The sequence below is a fragment of the Musa acuminata genome, chromosome BXJ1-3, assembly GCF_036884655.1.
Source record: "Musa acuminata AAA Group cultivar baxijiao chromosome BXJ1-3, Cavendish_Baxijiao_AAA, whole genome shotgun sequence".
In the NCBI taxonomy this organism is placed as follows: domain Eukaryota; kingdom Viridiplantae; phylum Streptophyta; class Magnoliopsida; order Zingiberales; family Musaceae; genus Musa; species Musa acuminata.
Genome location: NC_088329.1, coordinates 38,225,687 through 38,245,241, shown reverse-complemented (window position 1 = coordinate 38,245,241; position 19,555 = coordinate 38,225,687). Strand labels below are relative to the sequence as shown.

General features: G+C 39.1%; 3 protein-coding genes and 1 long non-coding RNA gene across 10 annotated transcripts; 1 reads left to right on the top strand and 3 right to left on the bottom strand.

The window, feature by feature from the left end:
* Positions 1-695: 695 nt before the first annotated feature.
* Positions 696-4,084, bottom strand: LOC103979242 (ATP synthase subunit beta, mitochondrial). The gene is made up of 9 exons (XM_009395309.3): positions 3,483-4,084; positions 3,029-3,104; positions 2,816-2,904; positions 2,534-2,651; positions 2,340-2,443; positions 2,086-2,244; positions 1,760-1,984; positions 1,369-1,680; positions 696-956 (listed from the first exon to the last, which is right to left on the bottom strand). The coding sequence occupies exons 1-9, from the start codon at positions 3,954-3,956 to the stop codon at positions 843-845; spliced, it is 1,671 nt and encodes a 556-aa protein (XP_009393584.2). The 5' UTR covers positions 3,957-4,084; the 3' UTR covers positions 696-842.
* A 936-nt stretch (positions 4,085-5,020) lies between these two features.
* On the top strand, positions 5,021-7,767 carry LOC103979243 (beta-1,2-xylosyltransferase XYXT1). Its single transcript, XM_009395310.3, has 6 exons — positions 5,021-5,447; positions 5,548-5,628; positions 5,718-5,846; positions 6,032-6,106; positions 6,192-6,266; positions 6,372-7,767. The coding sequence occupies exons 1-6, from the start codon at positions 5,225-5,227 to the stop codon at positions 7,565-7,567; spliced, it is 1,779 nt and encodes a 592-aa protein (XP_009393585.2). The 5' UTR covers positions 5,021-5,224; the 3' UTR covers positions 7,568-7,767.
* LOC135628293 (uncharacterized) lies at positions 5,514-6,096 on the bottom strand. Its single transcript, XR_010492818.1, has 2 exons — positions 5,956-6,096; positions 5,514-5,854 (listed from the first exon to the last, which is right to left on the bottom strand). It is a non-coding gene; the product is annotated as an uncharacterized LOC135628293 (long non-coding RNA).
* A 318-nt stretch (positions 7,768-8,085) lies between the features above and the next one.
* On the bottom strand, positions 8,086-16,334 carry LOC135584668 (CDP-diacylglycerol--serine O-phosphatidyltransferase 1-like). Of its 7 annotated transcripts, none has more exons than XM_065134880.1 (13): positions 15,921-16,334; positions 14,750-14,935; positions 13,926-13,991; positions 13,686-13,745; positions 13,086-13,176; positions 12,572-12,626; positions 12,401-12,480; positions 12,162-12,278; positions 11,978-12,062; positions 11,019-11,110; positions 8,835-9,088; positions 8,450-8,538; positions 8,086-8,336 (listed from the first exon to the last, which is right to left on the bottom strand). In XM_065134880.1, the coding sequence occupies exons 2-13, from the start codon at positions 14,920-14,922 to the stop codon at positions 8,209-8,211; spliced, it is 1,290 nt and encodes a 429-aa protein (XP_064990952.1). In that variant the 5' UTR covers positions 14,923-14,935; positions 15,921-16,334; the 3' UTR covers positions 8,086-8,208. The 7 variants fall into 7 exon arrangements, with proteins under 7 accessions (XP_064990952.1, XP_064990934.1, XP_064990946.1 ...); XM_065134862.1 differs by having other exon boundaries at positions 15,960-16,334; XM_065134874.1 differs by having other exon boundaries at positions 15,983-16,334.
* Between the last annotated feature and the right edge of the window lie 3,221 nt (positions 16,335-19,555).

Genomic DNA, 19,555 nt, shown 5'->3' with positions numbered 1-19,555 from the left:
TAAAAAAAAAAATCGGAATTTATATGAACTAACTTATAGTTTATTGAATTTACTTTTTAATCATAGACATAGATAATAATGTTAACAATGTAAATCTAGTGTTGATTATTCTTCCAAGTTTACGGTTTTACTGATGATTTTTTGGATATTTTCTTGGTACCAAAGTTCTCTCCCTCGAGTCCAGAAGATCTGATACGATTAGATATTTGACAATAATATAATCAATTAGATTTTGAAGGGGAATTATACTTTATGACAACTTGTTGTTTAGCAAGACTATATACATATAATCATTAAAGGAAATGAGCAAATGAACATCACAACTCACAAGATAATTAACCAAGTATTTTCTACAAGTGATAAAATGGAAAGAAATAACTATCAAAATCAACAAATATTTTAAAATTTCATAAATTCAACTTCCTTGGAGGATAAAAAATTCAATTGACTTTTATGTTAAAGAAAAATATTAAAATTTAAGGAAGAATGTATAAAAAAAACACTAGTAGTCAATCTTAAAAAAATTTGTCAAAACACATGATTGAGAATTTATTTTTCTTGACGGACATAGACAAAGAAGTATCAATCCACATTTGTAGATCTCTCACTTCAGATAAATGATGGCATGACCGTCTCATATCTAATACTGTTCCAAATATAAAAAGGTAAAAAGAATGTTCAGATGGTTTTATTAGTTAAAAAGCAGAAACTTGGGCTTTTTTCTCAAGACCTAAACATCCGCCAAAAAAAAATTAAAAAATTAAAATTAAAAGTAAAAACGTTTTTGGGCGCATGAACCATCATAAGCACCTTTTTCAGATTATTTAAATTTGCAGTTTTCCTCAAGAAGCGGAATCCTTGGCAATCTTCTCAGCCTTGGCAATAACTTCCTCAATCCCTCCAACCATGTAAAATGACTGCTCTGAAAGGTCATCGTACTTGCCGTCCAAAACACCCTGCATTGTACAAGCAGCAGATTTAATAGAAATTGGCAACAATATATAATGGTTAAGAAGCCTCTAACTGAAACCAATCATACACATGACTTCAATGAAAACAAATTGTTTTAGAAGACAATACAGCAGTAGGTGGTACCAATTAACTATTCTCACCATTAAGATCATCATACTATATACAAGAAGCAATCACCTTATTCAAAAACAAAATGACAGAGAATAAAAATATATAATTCTATTTGAATTTTGTCAAAATAATATAATCGAACTGTCAGAAAATTAAGTTCATTATACTAAACTAATATGATTGATGCTCCACCCAAGAAGATTTTTTGCAAATGCACTGATATCTTTCAGACCTATATAATATGTCAGAACAAAACTAGCTACACATTTGAACTGTTATTCTCACCTGGAAGCTGCTAACACTCTCCTTCAATTCCACATACTTCCCAGGTGCACCCGTGAAGACTTCAGCAACATGGAAAGGCTGGCTAAGGAACCTCTGGATCTTTCGAGCACGAGCAACAGTTAATTTATCATCTTCACTGAGTTCGTCCATGCCCAAAATAGCAATAATATCCTGAAGATTTTTATAGTTCTGCAGGACCTTCTGAACACCACGAGCAGTGTTGTAGTGCTCTTCACCTAACACATGAGGAGAAAGCATTCTAGATGTTGAATCAAGAGGATCGACAGCAGGATATATTCCAAGCTCCGATATCTAGTAAGAAAAACATGTCCATGTTAGTCCGGAGTAGTAAAGGAGATAAACCAGAGAAAAGCAACTTATATAATAGCACCTGTCGTGACAACACGGTCGTAGCATCAAGATGCGCAAAGGTAGTTGCAGGTGCAGGATCAGTCAAGTCATCAGCAGGCACATAAATTGCCTGGACAGAGGTAATTGAACCCTTCTTTGTTGTCGTGATACGTTCTTGAAGTCCTCCCAGATCAGTAGCCAAAGTTGGTTGATAACCAACAGCAGAAGGAATACGTCCAAGTAGAGCTGACACTTCAGAGTTTGCCTAACATATGAAAGAAGAATAAAGCGGATAAGCAGCCGAGTATAGCTACATGTCATGCGTACAGGGAAAGAAAAGACTAGTTCAGATTCGTGAAAGCTCACTTGGGTGAAACGGAATATGTTGTCAATGAAAAGAAGCACATCTTGTCCTTCAGCATCTCGGAAGTGTTCAGCCACGGTCAAGCCAGTAAGCCCGACGCGTGCACGAGCACCAGGAGGCTCATTCATCTGACCGTAGACAAGAGCACATTTGCTCTCACTCTGCCAAATATGACCATTCAATGTCAAAAATCACCAAGACGCAAACAATAACCCATTGATTCTTTACATAAAGATAAGAATCAGTACACTGCAACCTGCTTATCTCCAAGTTTAATGACACCACTCTCAATCATTTCCCTGTACAAGTCATTGCCTTCACGAGTTCGCTCGCCAACACCAGCAAAGACAGAGAACCCACCTACCATAGAATTACATAAGATCAAATCCTATAATGACAAGTTATCAAGATGTCAAGTGCGGCGAATAGGCTAGTTGATGTATAACCAACCATGGGCTTTAGCGACATTGTTAATGAGTTCCATAATGAGCACCGTCTTCCCTACCCCGGCACCACCAAAGAGCCCAATTTTACCACCCCTCTGGTAAGGAGCGAGAAGGTCCACAACCTGTAAGAGAGATTGAAGCTTATAAGCAGCAGGCATATCCAACTAATCACTTCTCCTTAACAACGAAAGCAAAACAGATATGATCGATTCATATACACGATGCTTAAAACTATTACGAGGAGGGACAACTAAGTAAACAAGCAGACATGCCTGTATCAGTTTACCTTGATTCCTGTGACAAGAATTTGTTGTTCTGTAGCCTGCTCAACAAAAGCAGGGGCCTCACGATGGATAGGAAGGTGGTGGCTAGTCTCTGTTTACATGGAAAGAAATCATATCCACAACAGAAACAGCTTAGACGTGCCTAATGATCCCAAAATAAGTCATCGTAGTAGTTATCCTAATGGTATACTTACAAATGGACCAAGAAAACTTACTTATGTCACCATTCTCATCTATGGGCTCTCCAACGACATTAATGATTCTTCCGAGGGTGGCCCTGCCAACAGGAACCTGAATGTAGGAACAGTCATTAAGTAATTTAGAAAGATATACACCCAGGAAAGACAACAGTGGTAATTCTCAAAGATCAGACAGAAATTAACATATAACCATTATTATTGAAATCGACGGGTTCAATTGTTAGCAAAGATCCAGAAGAGCAACCCCTTTGCATATAACAGAGTATGATTGAAATCGAAAGGTTCAATTGTTAGCAAAGATCCAGAAAAGCAATTCCGTTGCATAAAACAGAGTATGATCTACAATGGTCCTATGTACGCGTCAGATCAAGATCGAGGTATCAGCGAAGCTAGCATCAATCGGCAACGAAGAAACTATATAGTCCGCCATACTAACTCCGCCAAGAAAACACAGAGAGGAAAATCTTACAGTGATGGGAGAGCCGGTGTTCGCAACTTTCTGCCCACGAACGAGCCCCTCGGTCCCATCCATGGCGATCGTCCGCACCATGTTCTCCCCCAGATGCTGCGCCACCTCCAAAACCAACCGGATCGGGTAGTCCAAGACCTCCAGCGCCGTCAAGATCGGCGGTAGACCCTGATCGAAGCGGACGTCCACGACGGCTCCGATCACCTGGCATACCTGTCCGATCGAGCCGGCGCCGGTGAACTCGTCGGTGATCTTGCCCGTGAGGCCCTTAGAGGAGGGAGACTGCTGGGTCGTCGGGGCCCCAGTTGCCGCTGAGGTTGTGGCGTACTCGACGGCGCGGGAGAGGAGAAACCCGGTGGGGGAGGTGCGGGATGCGATCGACGGGCGAAGGCGGCGGGGAGCAGGGAGCCTGATCGCATGGGAACGTTGAGCGGAGGATCGGAGGAGGGAGGCGAGGGCCCGGCGGGTGGCCATGGCCGGATCCAAAGGGCTTAGGGTTTCGAAATGCTAGCGCCCGCGATCGATCGAAGACGATTCGTTCGCGTTTACCGGCGGCTCCTCTCTGGTTTATAAGTGCGCGCAAGGTGATGACGGGCTTCACTATAGCGGGGGACGTTACGCGGAGAGTGTCGTGTGCCGAACAATTTGGAAAGAGCGCGCGGCGGGTTCGGGCGCAGAAGAGAGGACGGCGGATCTTTCAACCGCATAAAAGGAAACGTGAGGGGTAGATGAGGGCGTCAACGATCACCTCCGGAGTGTTTCGGATCCGGGTTTACCGGAGCACTGTGTGTCATTGTTTGCGTTATTAGTGAGCCAGCCCAAGTCGACGACTTGGGCTTCGGATGTTGGGCTAACAAGTTACTTGGGCTGTTTGTTATTTACAATCCAGTCCCAGCCAATATAAAACTGGTGAGTTCAGTCGGTAGGACGTCCGTGTGATATGTGACACGTCCTCGTTGGCTTTAGCATATGCTGGACTGGCTTTGTTTCCTTCTCTGGAGCCATATCAAAGAACCCACTGTCGAAGTTTGGTGGGCACACTAGGCATGTGAACCAAAGGACTTCTAATTGGGACATGTATGTATATATGCTATTTATGTTACTGGTTAAGCTTCTTTCCCCTTGATAGGGACATTCCGTCGGTGGCCCGAAGAGCAATTTGGAGACATTGTCTTAATTATTAGCTGTACAGAAGAAAAGACAGGTGGAGAGGCTCCATTCTGGCTATTACTCCTCTTCTTCGAGGTATTAAAATCACGCAACCTACTCGAAAGAATAGAAGTATTCTCTCGATGCTGCAAACAAGAACTACGAAAACGACAAGCAGCATCGGAGGGAAGAGGTAGAACAGCACTTGGAATGAGTTGCAGGAAGTGGTCGACAATGGATTTCGGACATGGTCTGAGGAATTTTCCACTCGAATATAGTTAGTTTGCTGCATTACGGCTGTTAAAAGAGTCCAAATTGTACGTTGGCGAGTTGTTCTCATCTTCGACATTTGCGGGTGGAAAATATGGTTCCCCTGTTGAACTGCTACCGTGTGGGAATAAAGTACCATTTTCATTCCAAATCATGGCATCTCCATCAAGGTTGCTTTTATGCTTGTTGCTTATTTATTCTACCTTTAATCCATTTCACCTGCTTAGCCCATGGCTGGATTGGAAATCCCCTGGTAACATAAAGATTTACCATGATCTACAATGCCCGGATCCCAGTGAATAAGAACATGACCTTCCACGAGAATGGCTATTTCCTCCGATAAGACTCGGTCGGAGGTTTCAGAGCAAATCGGCTTTAGATCAAAGGTGGAAGCCATAGAACAGAGAGTGACACAGAAGATGGGGTATGAGATGATCCTGATAAAGAGCTTGAAGCGGATGGAGGCGCGGAAGCTCGGATTGGCTTTGCTTGTAGGATTCTGCGTCGGCGTAGTCGCCTGCTTCATTTCCATGACGGTGTCTACAGGTAAGTTCTGAAGCTATGAAATCCAAGAAACAGTAGATCGATGAACTGCAACAATATGAAAGATCGTGTAGAAGTCTTGTTGATTCTTATTGTTCTGCAGCCAAACAGCAGCTATCTAATCTGCCTTACGTGGTTAATGCGTCTCCGGTGGCAGAGAGCAGCAACTATTCACAGAGATCAGGTAGGAGAGTCCCTAAACTTGCAGAGAGCTTCTGAAAATTGGGAGTTTTGGATTAGACGTGTTGTGTTGCTAAATTAGAGAAGATGCAGGTCGAGGACGTGGCGCAGAGGGAAGCAACCCAAGCAACGATGGCGCTACCAGAACGAATCAGACTTCATCATCGACAAGAGACGACGCTCTTTCCGGTGGACAGACCAAGGGCAGTAATCTGGAGTCAGGTGAGCCTCTATCTCAGAAACAGAACAGAGAAATGATAAGTTGAGACGTCTCTCTTTGGAGAAGGGGCGAGGTTGGAAACCTCAATGTGATGGGAAAACGACGACTTACAGAGTTCATGACGAGTATGCGAGTTCGCTTCGTTTCCTGCTGTACCTCAGCCACAGATTAATCTTTTATCTTGCAGAAGGCGATAAGAAGACGGAGGCCAGACAACCAAGCAAAAACCAGAAGGAAGAGATCATTGAATCCAAACAACCAGGTAAGTGTGATCATTTATGTCGGGTATGCGAGTTCTCTTCGTTTCCTGCTGCACCTCATTCACAGATTTATCTTGTTCTTTGCAGAAGGCGATAAGAAGACGGAGGCCAGTCAACCAAGCAAAAACCAGAAGGAAGAGGTCAATGAATCCAAGCAACCAGGTACGAGTGATCATTTATGTCGATCGAAAGCTCATCTGTTTCAACCAGCAAGTCAATTCAGCTATTCTTCGTGACAATTTATTTAGATTTTTGATTGTTGTGAAGATGGACCAAGAATCAGTAAGTCCACGAAGTCCCTGACGAAGGCGGCTTGCGATCTCTCCAATCCGAGAACTGATGTCTGCGACATGGAAGGCGATGTTCGAATCCACGGGAAGTCTGCCTCTGTAGTTCTTGTCACCGATCGCCGACCTCGCAAATCAGGAAGAACGAAGTCGTGGCGGATCAAGCCTTACGCTCGCAAGTTCGACAAGGCCGCCATGGCGCACGTCCACGAGGTTTCGGTAAGAGTGTCGAATGGCCTCGGAGGCATCCCCGCCTGCAGCACGAACCACAGCGACCCGGCCATCGTGTTCGCGCTCGGAGGATACACCGGAAACTACTACCACGACTTCACCGACGTACTCATTCCACTGTTCATAACCTCGCGACGGTTCGACGGAGAGGTTCAATTCGTCATAGAGACCACTAACCTGTGGTGGATCTCCAAGTACGAGCAGATTCTTCGAAGTCTGTCGCGGCACGAGATCATCTTCTTCAACAACGACGACCGAGTCCACTGCTACCGACGTGTGGTGGTCGGCCTCCATAGCCACAAAGCCCTGTCCATCGACCCCACGAGAGCTCCGAACGGGTACTCCATGGTCGACTTCACGAAGCTCATGAGGGTCGCCTACTCGCTCGAGAGGGATTCCCCGATCAGACCGGGAGGAGCCGGGGCCAAGAAGCCGAGGCTGCTACTCATCTCGAGGCAGGGCAGTCGAAGGTTCACCAACTTGGGGGAGATCGTAAGGACGGCCGAGGAGTTGGACTTGGAGGTGGTGGTGACAGAGGCCAAGATGGGGAGTAACGTCGCTGACATCGCCAGGGTGGTGAACTCCTGCGACGTGATGATGGGGGTGCACGGCGCCGGGCTCACCAACTTCGTGTTCCTGCCGACCAACGCAGTGGTGATTCAGATAGTTCCTTTCGGCAAGCTGGAAGACATCTCCAGGGCATGCTTTGGATACCCTTCCCAGGACGCAGGCTTGCACTACCTGGAATACAGTGTGAGCGAGGAGGAGAGCAGTCTGACAGAGCTGTACCCGAGGGACCACGCCGTGTTCAGGGACCCCAAGTCCATTCACAGGCTGGGATGGATCAAGATGGGGGAGGTGTACCTGGACAAACAAAACGTGAAGCTTGACGTCGACAGGTTCCGACCTCTACTGCTAAAAGCTCGTCAACTTCTCCATCAATAGCATGGCCGAGGGATCGCATTAATGCTGCATGGTGTAAGAAGACATTCATTTACGATTCCCTTCTTTCTGGCTTTTTAATTTGGCGACACTAGGAAGACAGGTTTTACACTGTAGATAGTAGCCATCCTTACAATAGGATAGTAAACACGAGCATGATGACAATTCCTTTATGAATATAGACTGCACCAAATATTCATTGATTTTGATGAACATACCAGCAAATGCCATGAGAAATACTGACTAAGCCAACCTGAATCAGCAAGCTAACATTGACCAAACATCCATGTAGTCTCACCCAGCTAGAAACAATACAATTAGAGGAAGTAAACAAGACATGATGAGTTGATGATATATCGCAGATAAATGAACCAGTATCATTTTTGTAAATATGACAAAATTTTCATTGTTAAATCGAATAAATAAAGGTCAAGGAGTAAAAAGAAAAACGAGATAATGATATCAGAGGAGGAATTTGCACCGAACACATAATTTGCCCTAGTAAATAAAAGGGGGGAAAAAAATAAAGAAATATCCTCTAATAGTCAGACCGATTTCCAGTCTAAAGCATTAGGTTCATTTACAAATATAAGGAATATTTACAGAGGAAAAATAATTTAATAGAAGAGAATCCGAAATGGTGATCATAATCTCTTTTTCGTCACTGTTCGATGAATCTGCCAAGACCATGCAAGAAGAAAAATCACCAAGGCTGTGCCCACTGTTGTCCAGAATGTTATTAACCATGCAGGCATTGGATTGGGAAAGAGACCTGGCTCAACAAAATACCAGTCAGACTACTAATTGAACATTAGCAGGATGAGAACACTCGAGAAGCAAACGTTGAAGCATAAATGGTGAACAACAATACACTACCGCACTCACCATGGCCAAATTTGACACAGATTAGAAGTTCCACAATGCATATTGCTAATGAAAGCCAACAGAATGCTCCGACCTTCTTCACTGGTTTTCTGAAACCATTGACATGTTAGTCTTCCTTCTAGCTACATCAAATGCTTGCCATCATGCATCTTTGGAAAAATGGAGTTACAACAGATCATGATACCCCAACTACATGTGGAGTCGGATGCATGGATTTTTTCCCATCATTGTTCAAAAAAAAAGAAAAAAATATATCACGTAGTTATGTTTTAATAAACCAAGAAGTAAGAACTTAAGGTACATGCTAACTATTAGCTTTATATGATTAGGAATTCTGAAAATTCAATTGTAGATTATTCTTTTAATTGGGAAGATGTGGAGGTACCTGTCTTGCAAGTAGGTATTGTACTCACGAATAGTTGGTATAGCAATTAGCCACCACAGGATCAATCTATAAATAACCAAAGGGTTTCTAGGTGGAATCCAAAGACAAAACTTGAGAAAAAAGGTGTTGAGCTCCACGGTCATAAAAACAACACAAAGGAACAGCACTTGGATGAATCTCCATGGCCCAAGCAGAGGACGCCATTCGTCTTTGTCCCACCGTGCAGGTGTAAACTGGCCCAATGTTCTTTTCACCTTGGCAAGAACACAAATACAAAGGTAAATCGAGAAAATTAAAAAGACAGTAAAGCTATAAAGAATACTACAGACAACTCATATTCACATTTGCTATAAGAAAGCAATTAGTTTCACAAGATGCTACAGACAACCCATATTTCACATTTGCTATAAGAAAGCAATTAGTTTCACAAGATAAAGCAACTTAGAAGTTAAAAAGACGCACCAAAAAAAAAAATGAATACCCCCCAAATGTTAAGTCATGGGGGTGTAAACTGGCCCAATGTTTTTTGCCACATGTAATATAAAAATAAATCAAAAATAATTAAAAAGACAATAAAGATATACAGAGTACAGACAACTTGAATTTCATCTTTGATAAAGCAGAACATTTAGCTTCACAGAATGAAACAACTAAGACAAATGCACTAAAAGATATGAGTACACCACAAGGCAAGTAGTCTTGCTCAATCACAAGCTTTAACCATTAAACCTAATCGGCTCAGCTTTGGGATGATAAGCTAGGTCCAGAGGTCAGATCGAGATCAGCAAAGATGAAATGACTCAAGGAGAAATGTTTGATGCAAGCTACAGTGGCCTCTGCCAAGCTCAAATTGGAATATCTTACACCATTTCAATTTTTAAATATAGTGCCATAACCGAATATTATAATCCTAATTCAACTTAATCTAGGCTTCATTCTCAATTACAAAATGATATTTGGCTAGTAACTGCTATAATATCAGTGCAACAATCATATGCTACAGTCATGGTGCAGTACTGTCCCATCTCTTCTCTCTATATGGATAAGAGAAGTATTGCCAAGTTGTCCAAGCCTCCTATGGCAAGTTCTATATCTTAATATCCAAGTGTTCATAGAACTTCTTGTCGAAGTTAGTTTTCATCTTCATTCCTTTTCAAAATAGGGCAGCTTCTGTTACAATCAATCCATCTAAAAAATGTGCATTATGGGGCTTTAAAATTCTTCCCAGATATCATGCTCTAACGTCAAAGGAACCTTGGATTAATTGGTCTGCATGGGGGTCAAATCAAGTCTAACCTTCTCCATAATAGTGCTATGCCAACTGACAAGAACTCAGCAATACTAATGCTTTCGTAATTAACCATCTAAGCTGTTGCTACGTTCCTTCATTCTATCATTACACATGAAGGATAATGCACAGCAAAACAGAATTGCCGTCGTCAATGAAAGAAAATATAAATTGCTGGTGCAGCTTAAATTCTGCAACTATAAAGCGACCCTCTATCATTCTAACAATAACCAAAAAGCCATTGTAAACATCTAGGTACCAAATTAGCTTTATATGGTTCAACAGAACTTACATAGTCGAAAAATATTATATCATTCAATGCTACATGGCACTACATGAGTCTGACGTAACACACAAACTTGATAAGATAATACAAAGAATCAATTAGAGGATGCTCGATTAACATGCAAGCTTCTCTGACATGACTACTATCTTAATTCTTCGAGAGAACAAAGCCAAAATTTGTTCATGAAAATATGTAAGTCCATGGCAGAAACACTTTTTTGGTACTTAGAATGAAAAGATTGTTCCCTGACCCAAATAATAAATAAAGAACCATTTAAGGTATGTCTGGCACATGTAACCCTCTCTGACCAGCATATTATTTTCACTCTGCAAAAGGTGACATGGAGGGCGCGGGTGCTGCTAACATAAAAACAAAGTATCAAGAGATTCGCAGCAAACACTATAAAATTATTTATTTGACTTCTGAAAAGAGATTCTTATCTAGTTGAATTTTATAACATTATAACGCAACCATTAAATTCATAATTCTCATATTGGTAGATTCTAATTATATTTCCTAAAACCAAGGAATAAAAGCCCAACTAACTTGCAAATCTGAATGAAAATTTAAATCTTCATGAAAGCTATAAAACAATTGTACTAGAACATACCTTACCAATGATATTTGGCTGGCGGCTTATGCCAACCCATTCATAAGTTTTTCCATCGAAGTACCTAACAGTACGCATACCTGCCCAGATACCTGAATCATAGACCAAAACGACATCATTGTGCCAGGCAGGCCTTTTTTAGTTTTTGCTTGATTACATGTAATATATTCAAAAACGAAGAATTTTAAAAGATATAACAGTGAAGAGAAACAAAAGATTTACGGACTCTCACTTAAGCACATCACAAGAAGCTAATCAAATGCTAATAATTGTGATAAATCTTATTCTACAGATTGGCTACATGTTTATCATAATAAATCTTGTTCCACAAATTGGCTACACGATTATGGTATTTCAACAAGATATCTCAAAATAGACCATCAAGTAAATGTACACATGAGAGACATGATAAAAATGACACAAAAATTAATGTTTCTAGTCAGTAACTCGATTGTGCCGGATGTCTTTCCATCTCTACTTCACCAAGCTGTATGCATATCCCACATGATACAGTTTATCTATCACTAGATTCATTTTTTAAAATCTGACATCAACTTATGAAAGGCTTCCTCCAACGAAAGCTAACAATCATGGTTGGCACAATCACTAAACATATATATTTCTTATGAACAAAATGCTATTATGCTAATAGACAGATTCTTCACCAAGCACTGCATGCAACTAGCAATTGTCAGAAATTGTGCAGATATTGTGTTTCACCAAATCATCAGAACCACCACTGAGCTAATTCTGTTAAAGTATGGTACGAACTGAATTCACACATCTATGTATGAAATCAATGCACATGCTAAAACATCACAATTTTCCCAATTTGGAAAACATCCACTGTTGTATTGTCTTTCTTGGACTATAACCAGCATCCACAGAATTAAAATTTTAGAACTTGAAAAGCATCATTTGTATTAAGCAAATAAAATAAAGGAGAGAGGGAAACTCACCAAACCAATTGCAGGTTAAGATGTCCAAAACAATACTGTCCCACCAGCACTCATTAAAGTTTGGTAACATGTGGCGAAAAGTTAGCTGCAACGTTAGGTGATCGATATGTCAAAAGAGCACTGAGCACTAAAAGCAAATAAACTAACAATTATATTGATAAAGTTGAACAATTCAAAACCAAACCTCCATCAATTCGAAGCCAATTGACAACACCCATAAAAGAGGCTGGTTACGTATCATTATTGCCTTCCCCCACCATCCAAGAATATGAGCAAGTACAAACTCATCAAATAATGTCTCCTGGAATCAGTAAAGACTTATGGTTAGACACTTCGAATCCAACAGTATTTTTTTTTTGGTCCGAAAACACTCAGATATACAGAATGAGAGTGAAGTTAGGTTGGTGAATGAAGACATCGTACATAAACATTGTTAAACCTGCTTTTAGGATTCTCAGGTACATAAATACGGCAATCAGCTCCATAAGACCTTTCAGGTAGTTCTGTATAAACATAACAAAGGTTTTGTTTTATATATTCAAAATAAACTATTGTTTGATACAAACTGAAAATCTCTTAAAGTCAAATGCTTACCAATTCCTAGATCAGGATGGAGAAATTTCATGAACCGCCGAGCATCATCACGATTCTGGTGAGCATGCAAAAGACATCAAATAAACGGATGTAGTATTACATATGAAAATAATTGAAATTCATACACTATGAACTTATAAAATGAAATCTAGACTATATTTAGAAGTAACAGATCAAAATGATACAGAAAGCATGAAGCCTATCAACTAGAAGCAAGAGAATCTTCTAAAATGTAATTATTGTAGGTTACTTAAAAAAAGAAAGTCAAATGCCTATTATAATCTGTCACAATAAACATTCAAAAAGAAGAATAAGAAGAAGAAAGAATTTTTCAGATCATGGAAATTCAAACTTAACAATGTGGCTCGAAAAATTATCCTATTTTCAATAAACGCCAGATACCACAGCATATCAATAGAGAAAAGTATTTCTAAAGATTAAAATAGGGAGAAGAATCAGAAATGAATCAGTGATACACTTCAAAATTTATCAGATTAAGAGATCAAGGACAAACCTGAAAAAGCAAAAAGGTGAGGGCAGCAAGGTACACCACGGCCATCCCATGAACCAAGCGCCAAATGGCAGGGTGTGGCCTTATAAGGACCCTGACAAACATAAATGCCATCAACAAGGTCCGAGATCAATAGTGTCATCTCATGTTATATAGCTAACAACAGCTTTAGCAATTAAGTCTATGTAGGTAACAAAAACCTTTAATATAAAAATAAATATTTTTTTGAGTGTTAAAAGATACATTTTCTCATCAAACTTATACAGTTAATCACATAAAATTCATCCACGTGCAGTACCACCTGATCCTCTGAGCTATTGAACCATTTTGCAACAATTGTAATGATACACATATTATACAATTTTAAAGTTGAATATTGGCAGTGAACTAGCAGATAAAAATCTTTGTTTTTCTGATTTGTAAACAGAGTGGAATCACTGCAAATAGCTTATGTTCCATTGATTGCAAACGTACAGGCAAGCTCCATTACTTTTGTGTCTAATATGCTTATCATGAAGTATATTTCACTCCAACACAATGAGAATGAGTACTAGAAAAAGAAAAGGTTAGATACTTTTCCAGCAATGGAATTCTGTAACTCACGTTGAAGGTGCTTGCAGCAAGGAATAGGCTAGGTAAACTGCAATCATTGCCCACACGCCCCTTAAGAAACCAAAGAACATCAGCCATAAACGAGTCTAACATAGATGAAGCAAATTAAAACTTAATTAAATTCAAAGAAAACAATCCTCTGCAGTTAGCATTCTCATATAGCTGGAATATGAGGTAGAAATCGGATCAAACTTTCCAAAGGATGATATTTTTGATAAGAAATGAACATACCTCTTTACTGAGGTAACAACATCAGTAGATTCTGTTCTTTCAGGATCAAGTGCACCGCTTGCCCAACTGTAAAGACAAAATAGTTTAGTACGCACGCCAACCGATCCATGATAAGACATCAACATTCAACAAGTAAATATGTTTTAGAACTGCCAGATTTATATATTTATCTTAGTACTTTCTCAAGTCGCTGATAATTGAGTCAACAAATAGACACTTGACATTAGCTTAGCAAATGGGAAATAGTTGTACAACTTGCTAATTGAGTTTTTCTGCTGTTCTAAATCAGGCTTCACTAATAGTCTTCATAGTTTCTCACTCTCCTTCTTATGTAAGGTTCTTCATTCTGGACCTATGAGTTAGTACAGGACTCTGAACAGATATCATTATATAGTTGCATGTAAAACCATGGTGACCATCCTTCTGGATATGGCAGACCATTCTTTTCTTTTCTAATCATTTCTTCTCTTATATTTTCAGCACAACCATATGGTTGCAGGAAAAAAACAGACAAAGTAGGTTACTAAAAGTAAACTATTTAAAGTTTACAATTAAATCCACAAGCTAGCTTTTGTGCATAGCTTACATCTAAATTTACTGTTTCACTAGTATTGCCCAACCAAGTATAAGAGGAAATAACCATATGGTATACCAAATGTCCCCCTTAATCAAACTTGAAAGAGGGAGGTGGGTCAAATTTTCCAAAAGTTATCACACGTTGGACAAATTTGAGATATAATAAATGAACATATGAACCATAATTTAATATTAAATAAATTTGATGCCAAAGAACTTTTGTCAAATTGGCAACAACCAGGACTCACACTAACAGACATGCGCCAATGAGTAGTAAAGAAATTGTGCGTGGCTTATAGGCCCAAGCTGTCCATGGATCAAATTCGCCAAAACCATTTAGTGATTCTGCATCACTGTCTTCTCGAGCTATGTTGTCCCTTCTTGTTGTTCTATCTAAGCCATTGGCCTCCATGAACCCCATCCAAGGGAGCACCCTGAACACAATAATCGGTACATGAGATAGAAAGCTCACAAATAAAGAGTCATAAAAAGAGCAGAAATCATTTCTCAGAGACAAATTTAAAAACCAATCCAGTTAGCTACAGTTCCCTGGAAAGAAGCAAGAATCGTCAGCTAGCTATATATCGAAATAATTAGAGTCCTATGTTGCATGAACTGTTGAATAAAACTACCAGTCGATATAACCAGGATGTCTTCCATGACTCAAAAAGAAATAAAAGAACATTATCTTCTTGAACAAATGGTGTCAGATATTTAACATGCAGATGACTTCAAATTACAAACGAAAGCAGAAGATTCTTTAAAAACTAACTACTATGACAAACAGAACCACTATATCCAAACAAATAAAAAACGATAAGTGGAACAATTATAATGAGCAGCATCAGATCTCAAGAAACGAGAACAGTACTGAGAAATGATAAATAAGTTCAAAATCTGCGTTCCAGACTATGTCTCTGAGGGTTTTATACAACCACCAACATTAGAAGAGAAAGCGGAAGAAATGAACCCTAGAAGCAAAACCTTCGCCAATAGCAGAAGATGGTGGACACCTCCCAAAAGAAAAACAGAGAACATATGCCCAAAATATTTCTTGGATTAATAAGCCTTAATCACACCCAAAGTTGGTAGCATATATGCGATCCGTGTCGAAAGGAAACGCCAAAACCGGTGATCAATCTCCTTGACGAGGATCCACAGAACCAAACATCAAACTGAGGATTCAAGAAACACCGTTTCCAGCGAAAGAGAATCGTGTGATGGAATAATATAAAGAAATAACACGAAGAAAGCCATAATATTTTCATGATTAGAAAGTAAAAAAAGAACATTTTTTTAAAAAAAGATTTTCGAGATACAATACCAAGAAAAAGAAGAGACCACCAAACAGGATAAGGCTATAACAAACAAAGATTCTCAAAGACACATACAATAAAACCAAGAGCACAAAGTACCCACACACGCAGAAGAAAAGGAAAGAAGGGAATGGCTGCATACAACGGTTGGCAGAGGAATCGTACTCTTCGTTTTCTCCCTACCTTCCGTCCGTCCTTTCCTTTTTATTCTTCGGCAACTCGATTGTATAGATAACAAAGCAAACACGGATCGAACGCGTCAAGAAACGGAAAAGGAACAGACACGGAGGAGAAAAGGCGGTTCCCTTATCGCCGTTTCTTGAAGAATTACTCACGTAGGAGCGGCCGACAAGCCCGCCCCCAGCCGTACGATCAGGAGATGAGAAGATCCGGGCCGCCGAAGGAAGTCCCAGATGATCAAAAGGCGCAATCTTCTTCGTTTTGATCGATCGAGAGAGACGACCCCAGGCGTGGCGAAAAGGAGAGAGAGAGAGAAGGGGGGAGACGGAATAGACGGTCAAAGGGCACTGTTCAATATATGCGAAGAGCAGAGGTGATGTCGGATACTGCCCCCTTACCATTGGGTTATTTACGCTAGAGAAGATTTGTGACGATTTTTTTCTTTATTATATTTATAAACTTCATGCATCATTAAAAAAATATAGATTATCAGTTAATCATTATCTTCTGATATATAATCGGACGATTAAAGATTATCTCCTCATAAAATAAAATATTTTATCAATTAGTGATTGAATATAAAAGTTTATCTTTAATATAATAAAAACGAGACTTATTTCTTTCAACTACTCACGTTCGCACTCTCGGAGATCTTGAGTTATTAACTTGAACCTTGAAAAAACTAGTTCGAAAAACTTCTCATGATTTTGGTCTTCATGTATAAGTAATACTTCGAGAGCTCAAAGTTTTTACTTTGGAGGTATCTCAGACAATCATATATATATATATATGTGTGAATCACGTCGAGCAGACTCAGATATTAATGATATTTTCTCTCATCAAATGTATATCCTAAAAATTTATTCAATTAATTATATAAATCATAATACATGAAATCCACCTAATCGAATCTGATCAATAGAGTTTATTTTGTATGGCTTGAGATTAAAAATAATAATGGGCATGCTTGTCACCTTCTCCTATGTCAAATTTATCATTTCAGAAGGTTTATTTTTCTTGAATCGTATGATCACTTCCGAGGCATATTCTTTACATAATTCAAAGAAATTTCAATTCTGACTAAAAAATAATTTCTGGAGGTTTCTTTTACTTTTTTTAATTTTGTAAGTAATGGAGGGAGGTTTTTTATTCCTAAAAGTCATCAAAACTCAAATTCTCAAATCTCTATCTAAGTATTAAAAATAAATAAAAGAATGCATAGAACAAATGCATCATTATTTGCATGAAAGCAGTATTAACAATAATTTAATCAATGTGAAATTAGGAAATATTTTTGTGTAAAAAAAGAATTAGCTATTCCATAAACACCAAATATATATCTAAGTCTTGATGTGAGAAATATGTGAAAAAAATACATCCATTACTCTTAAGACTCAAAGAAAAATGAGAAGATATACAAAATGATTTATGATTGAGTTGAGAATAATCAAAGGCAACTTGAAATTTTTTTATTTTTCTCTATAAACATGGAATAAAAGTATCAAATCAAATTTATATTTTCTTTTTTATTCAAAGAAGATAATAAAAATAGGAGGGTATTTAGGGAATAAGCTCATTGGGGGTAAGATGGGGATGGGAGCACAAGGGAGAAAAGGACACACCAAAAGGCAAAGCAACAAACGGGTGTAGGCCATAAGGCCGTCCTCCATATGCCTTCCCACGCACACTGCCACCAGAACAGTGATCCCTCTGAGAGGTTTCTGGTGTCAATAATGGCCTCGTCTCTCACCGTACACTCACTGTGCCACCACCAGGAGTCCATTCTAATCACAACTTTCATTCCCCGAATGCCCCCCACACCCGCAGTCCTCTGATGTCAAGGTACGGTGCATCAGAATCTAATTAGGCCATCTAACTCAGGAGAATGATTGGTTAGGACACTCCACTTTACACCCCCCCCCCCCCCCCCTCTCTCTCTCTCTCTCTCTCTCATTTGAGAACCGAAGAAAAGGTGCCTGTACTTGTGATTGCTCATGCACGGACACAAACATCAGGCTCTATCAGTCCATGGAATTGACTTGACATCACGTAAGGCAGCAGCAGCAGTCATAAGCGTCCGTCTTAAACCGCGGATTTATGTGCAGCATTAACGCAAGCCTTCAGCTTATCATTCATTATTCGATCTGATTTAGTAGTTGGAAAGGAGACAACTTTCATACAAAGAATAACGTAAAAGATTAACCAATAAAAGCAGTTTCAATGCAAGCTTTCATCTACCTTGGAACTCATCTTGGAAGTTCCATTCCCTCAAAGATCAACTCCGTAGCTTAGGATCGACGATTAGCTTTAACATTGATTTCGCTAAGCCTCGGAGAATCTAAGATGTACATGGACTGTCGTACGTTGTGAAGGCAATGTTGCGATGTATATGATCTATCTGTCGTTCACGTTCGACTCTCAGTCGTCACCGCTCCACTGGCAGACATACACTATGAGCTCAAAGGTAGGTCATTGGATAATCCAAAGATCCTCGGATGTTGTCCCATTTGGGGATCGAATTAAGTTGACTCCATCCATTCCCATGTTCAGTTAATCCCCATCCCGTGCATTGTCGAGTTAATTATCTCCCTTTGATGATGAATCTGAGTCAAATTTGTTAGATTAAGATGCATGAGATTTCCATCAATGCAATTCAGAAACTTAGACTTATATTGATGAAATCCAATATATATTATCTTAACACTTTAAATTTTATGTAATATGGGATTATTTTATAATCATCTTTTCAATATTCTTCTCTTAAACATGAATAATTTCTTAATATGTTTTTTTATGTTCATGTGTAGTTCCATTAGGTCTCACTCATTTAGTGTTTCTCTTTTATTCAAAGTCAACTCTTTTGACTCATTAATAATATTTTATATATGATTCAATCATCTCTTTTATTCATAAGTCAACTCTCAATCATTTTTCTGACCCATTGATTCTTTTGAGTCAAATGACGTTAACACTATATAAAGATTTTTAACTCCGAGGTATAATCTTCATCAAACTAATCAAATTAACATACATGAGATTGAACACAAACACATCTGACCAATACATATCAAACCATTCTTTAGTATTTTTTCGATTCTCAACTCGCATATGAATATTATTTTCTTAGCGTCATAATGGTTCTTCCTATGTATCTTTCTTTTCTAATTCTTCGTTTGATTCGATGTTTCATATTCAGAAACAAATAAATCCAGGAAAAAAAGTACAAATTCATTCATTTAATGTCGTACCAAATGCTTATGTGTTTTGCTCGGGAAAGGATTTCATCATCAATGATGGCATCATCATTAATTAGAAGTTAATCTTCCTCGACGTCCGGTCTTTATCAAAGCAATTCCAATTGTACGAGACGGACATTCTCTTAGGAATCTTATCCAAAACAATGAAGAATTTTAACATATCATTGTCATTTCCATTATTTAAGCTTCGATCTATAACGCTGATGAATTAGCTCTCCAACATCTAAATCCAAATCTATCCCAATCAAAAGAAACGCATCTCATCAGAAGACTAATAATAATAAGCACACAGCTCGTCCAC

What these genes read in the sequence shown, in the direction of transcription:
- LOC103979242 (XM_009395309.3), bottom strand. Translation starts at nt 3,956, where the DNA reads ATGGCCACCCGCCGGGCCCTCGCCTCCCTCCTCCGATCCTCCGCTCAA. An exon ending in TTCTTGTCACAGGAATCAAG is followed by an intron (nt 2,652 to 2,815) that starts GTAAACTGATAC and finishes TCTCTCTTACAG; the next exon opens with GTTGTGGACCTTCTCGCTCC. An exon ending in AGAGTGTTAGCAGCTTCCAG is followed by an intron (nt 957 to 1,368) that starts GTGAGAATAACA and finishes TGTACAATGCAG; the next exon opens with GGTGTTTTGGACGGCAAGTA.
- LOC103979243 (XM_009395310.3), top strand. Translation starts at nt 5,225, where the DNA reads ATGGCTATTTCCTCCGATAAGACTCGGTCGGAGGTTTCAGAGCAAATC. An exon ending in TTCCATGACGGTGTCTACAG is followed by an intron (nt 5,448 to 5,547) that starts GTAAGTTCTGAA and finishes ATTGTTCTGCAG; the next exon opens with CCAAACAGCAGCTATCTAAT. An exon ending in CAACTATTCACAGAGATCAG is followed by an intron (nt 5,629 to 5,717) that starts GTAGGAGAGTCC and finishes GAGAAGATGCAG; the next exon opens with GTCGAGGACGTGGCGCAGAG.
- LOC135584668 (XM_065134880.1), bottom strand. Translation starts at nt 14,922, where the DNA reads ATGGGGTTCATGGAGGCCAATGGCTTAGATAGAACAACAAGAAGGGAC. An exon ending in CCATCCTGATCTAGGAATTG is followed by an intron (nt 12,481 to 12,571) that starts GTAAGCATTTGA and finishes ATGTTTATACAG; the next exon opens with AACTACCTGAAAGGTCTTAT. An exon ending in AATACCTACTTGCAAGACAG is followed by an intron (nt 8,539 to 8,834) that starts GTACCTCCACAT and finishes CAATGGTTTCAG; the next exon opens with AAAACCAGTGAAGAAGGTCG.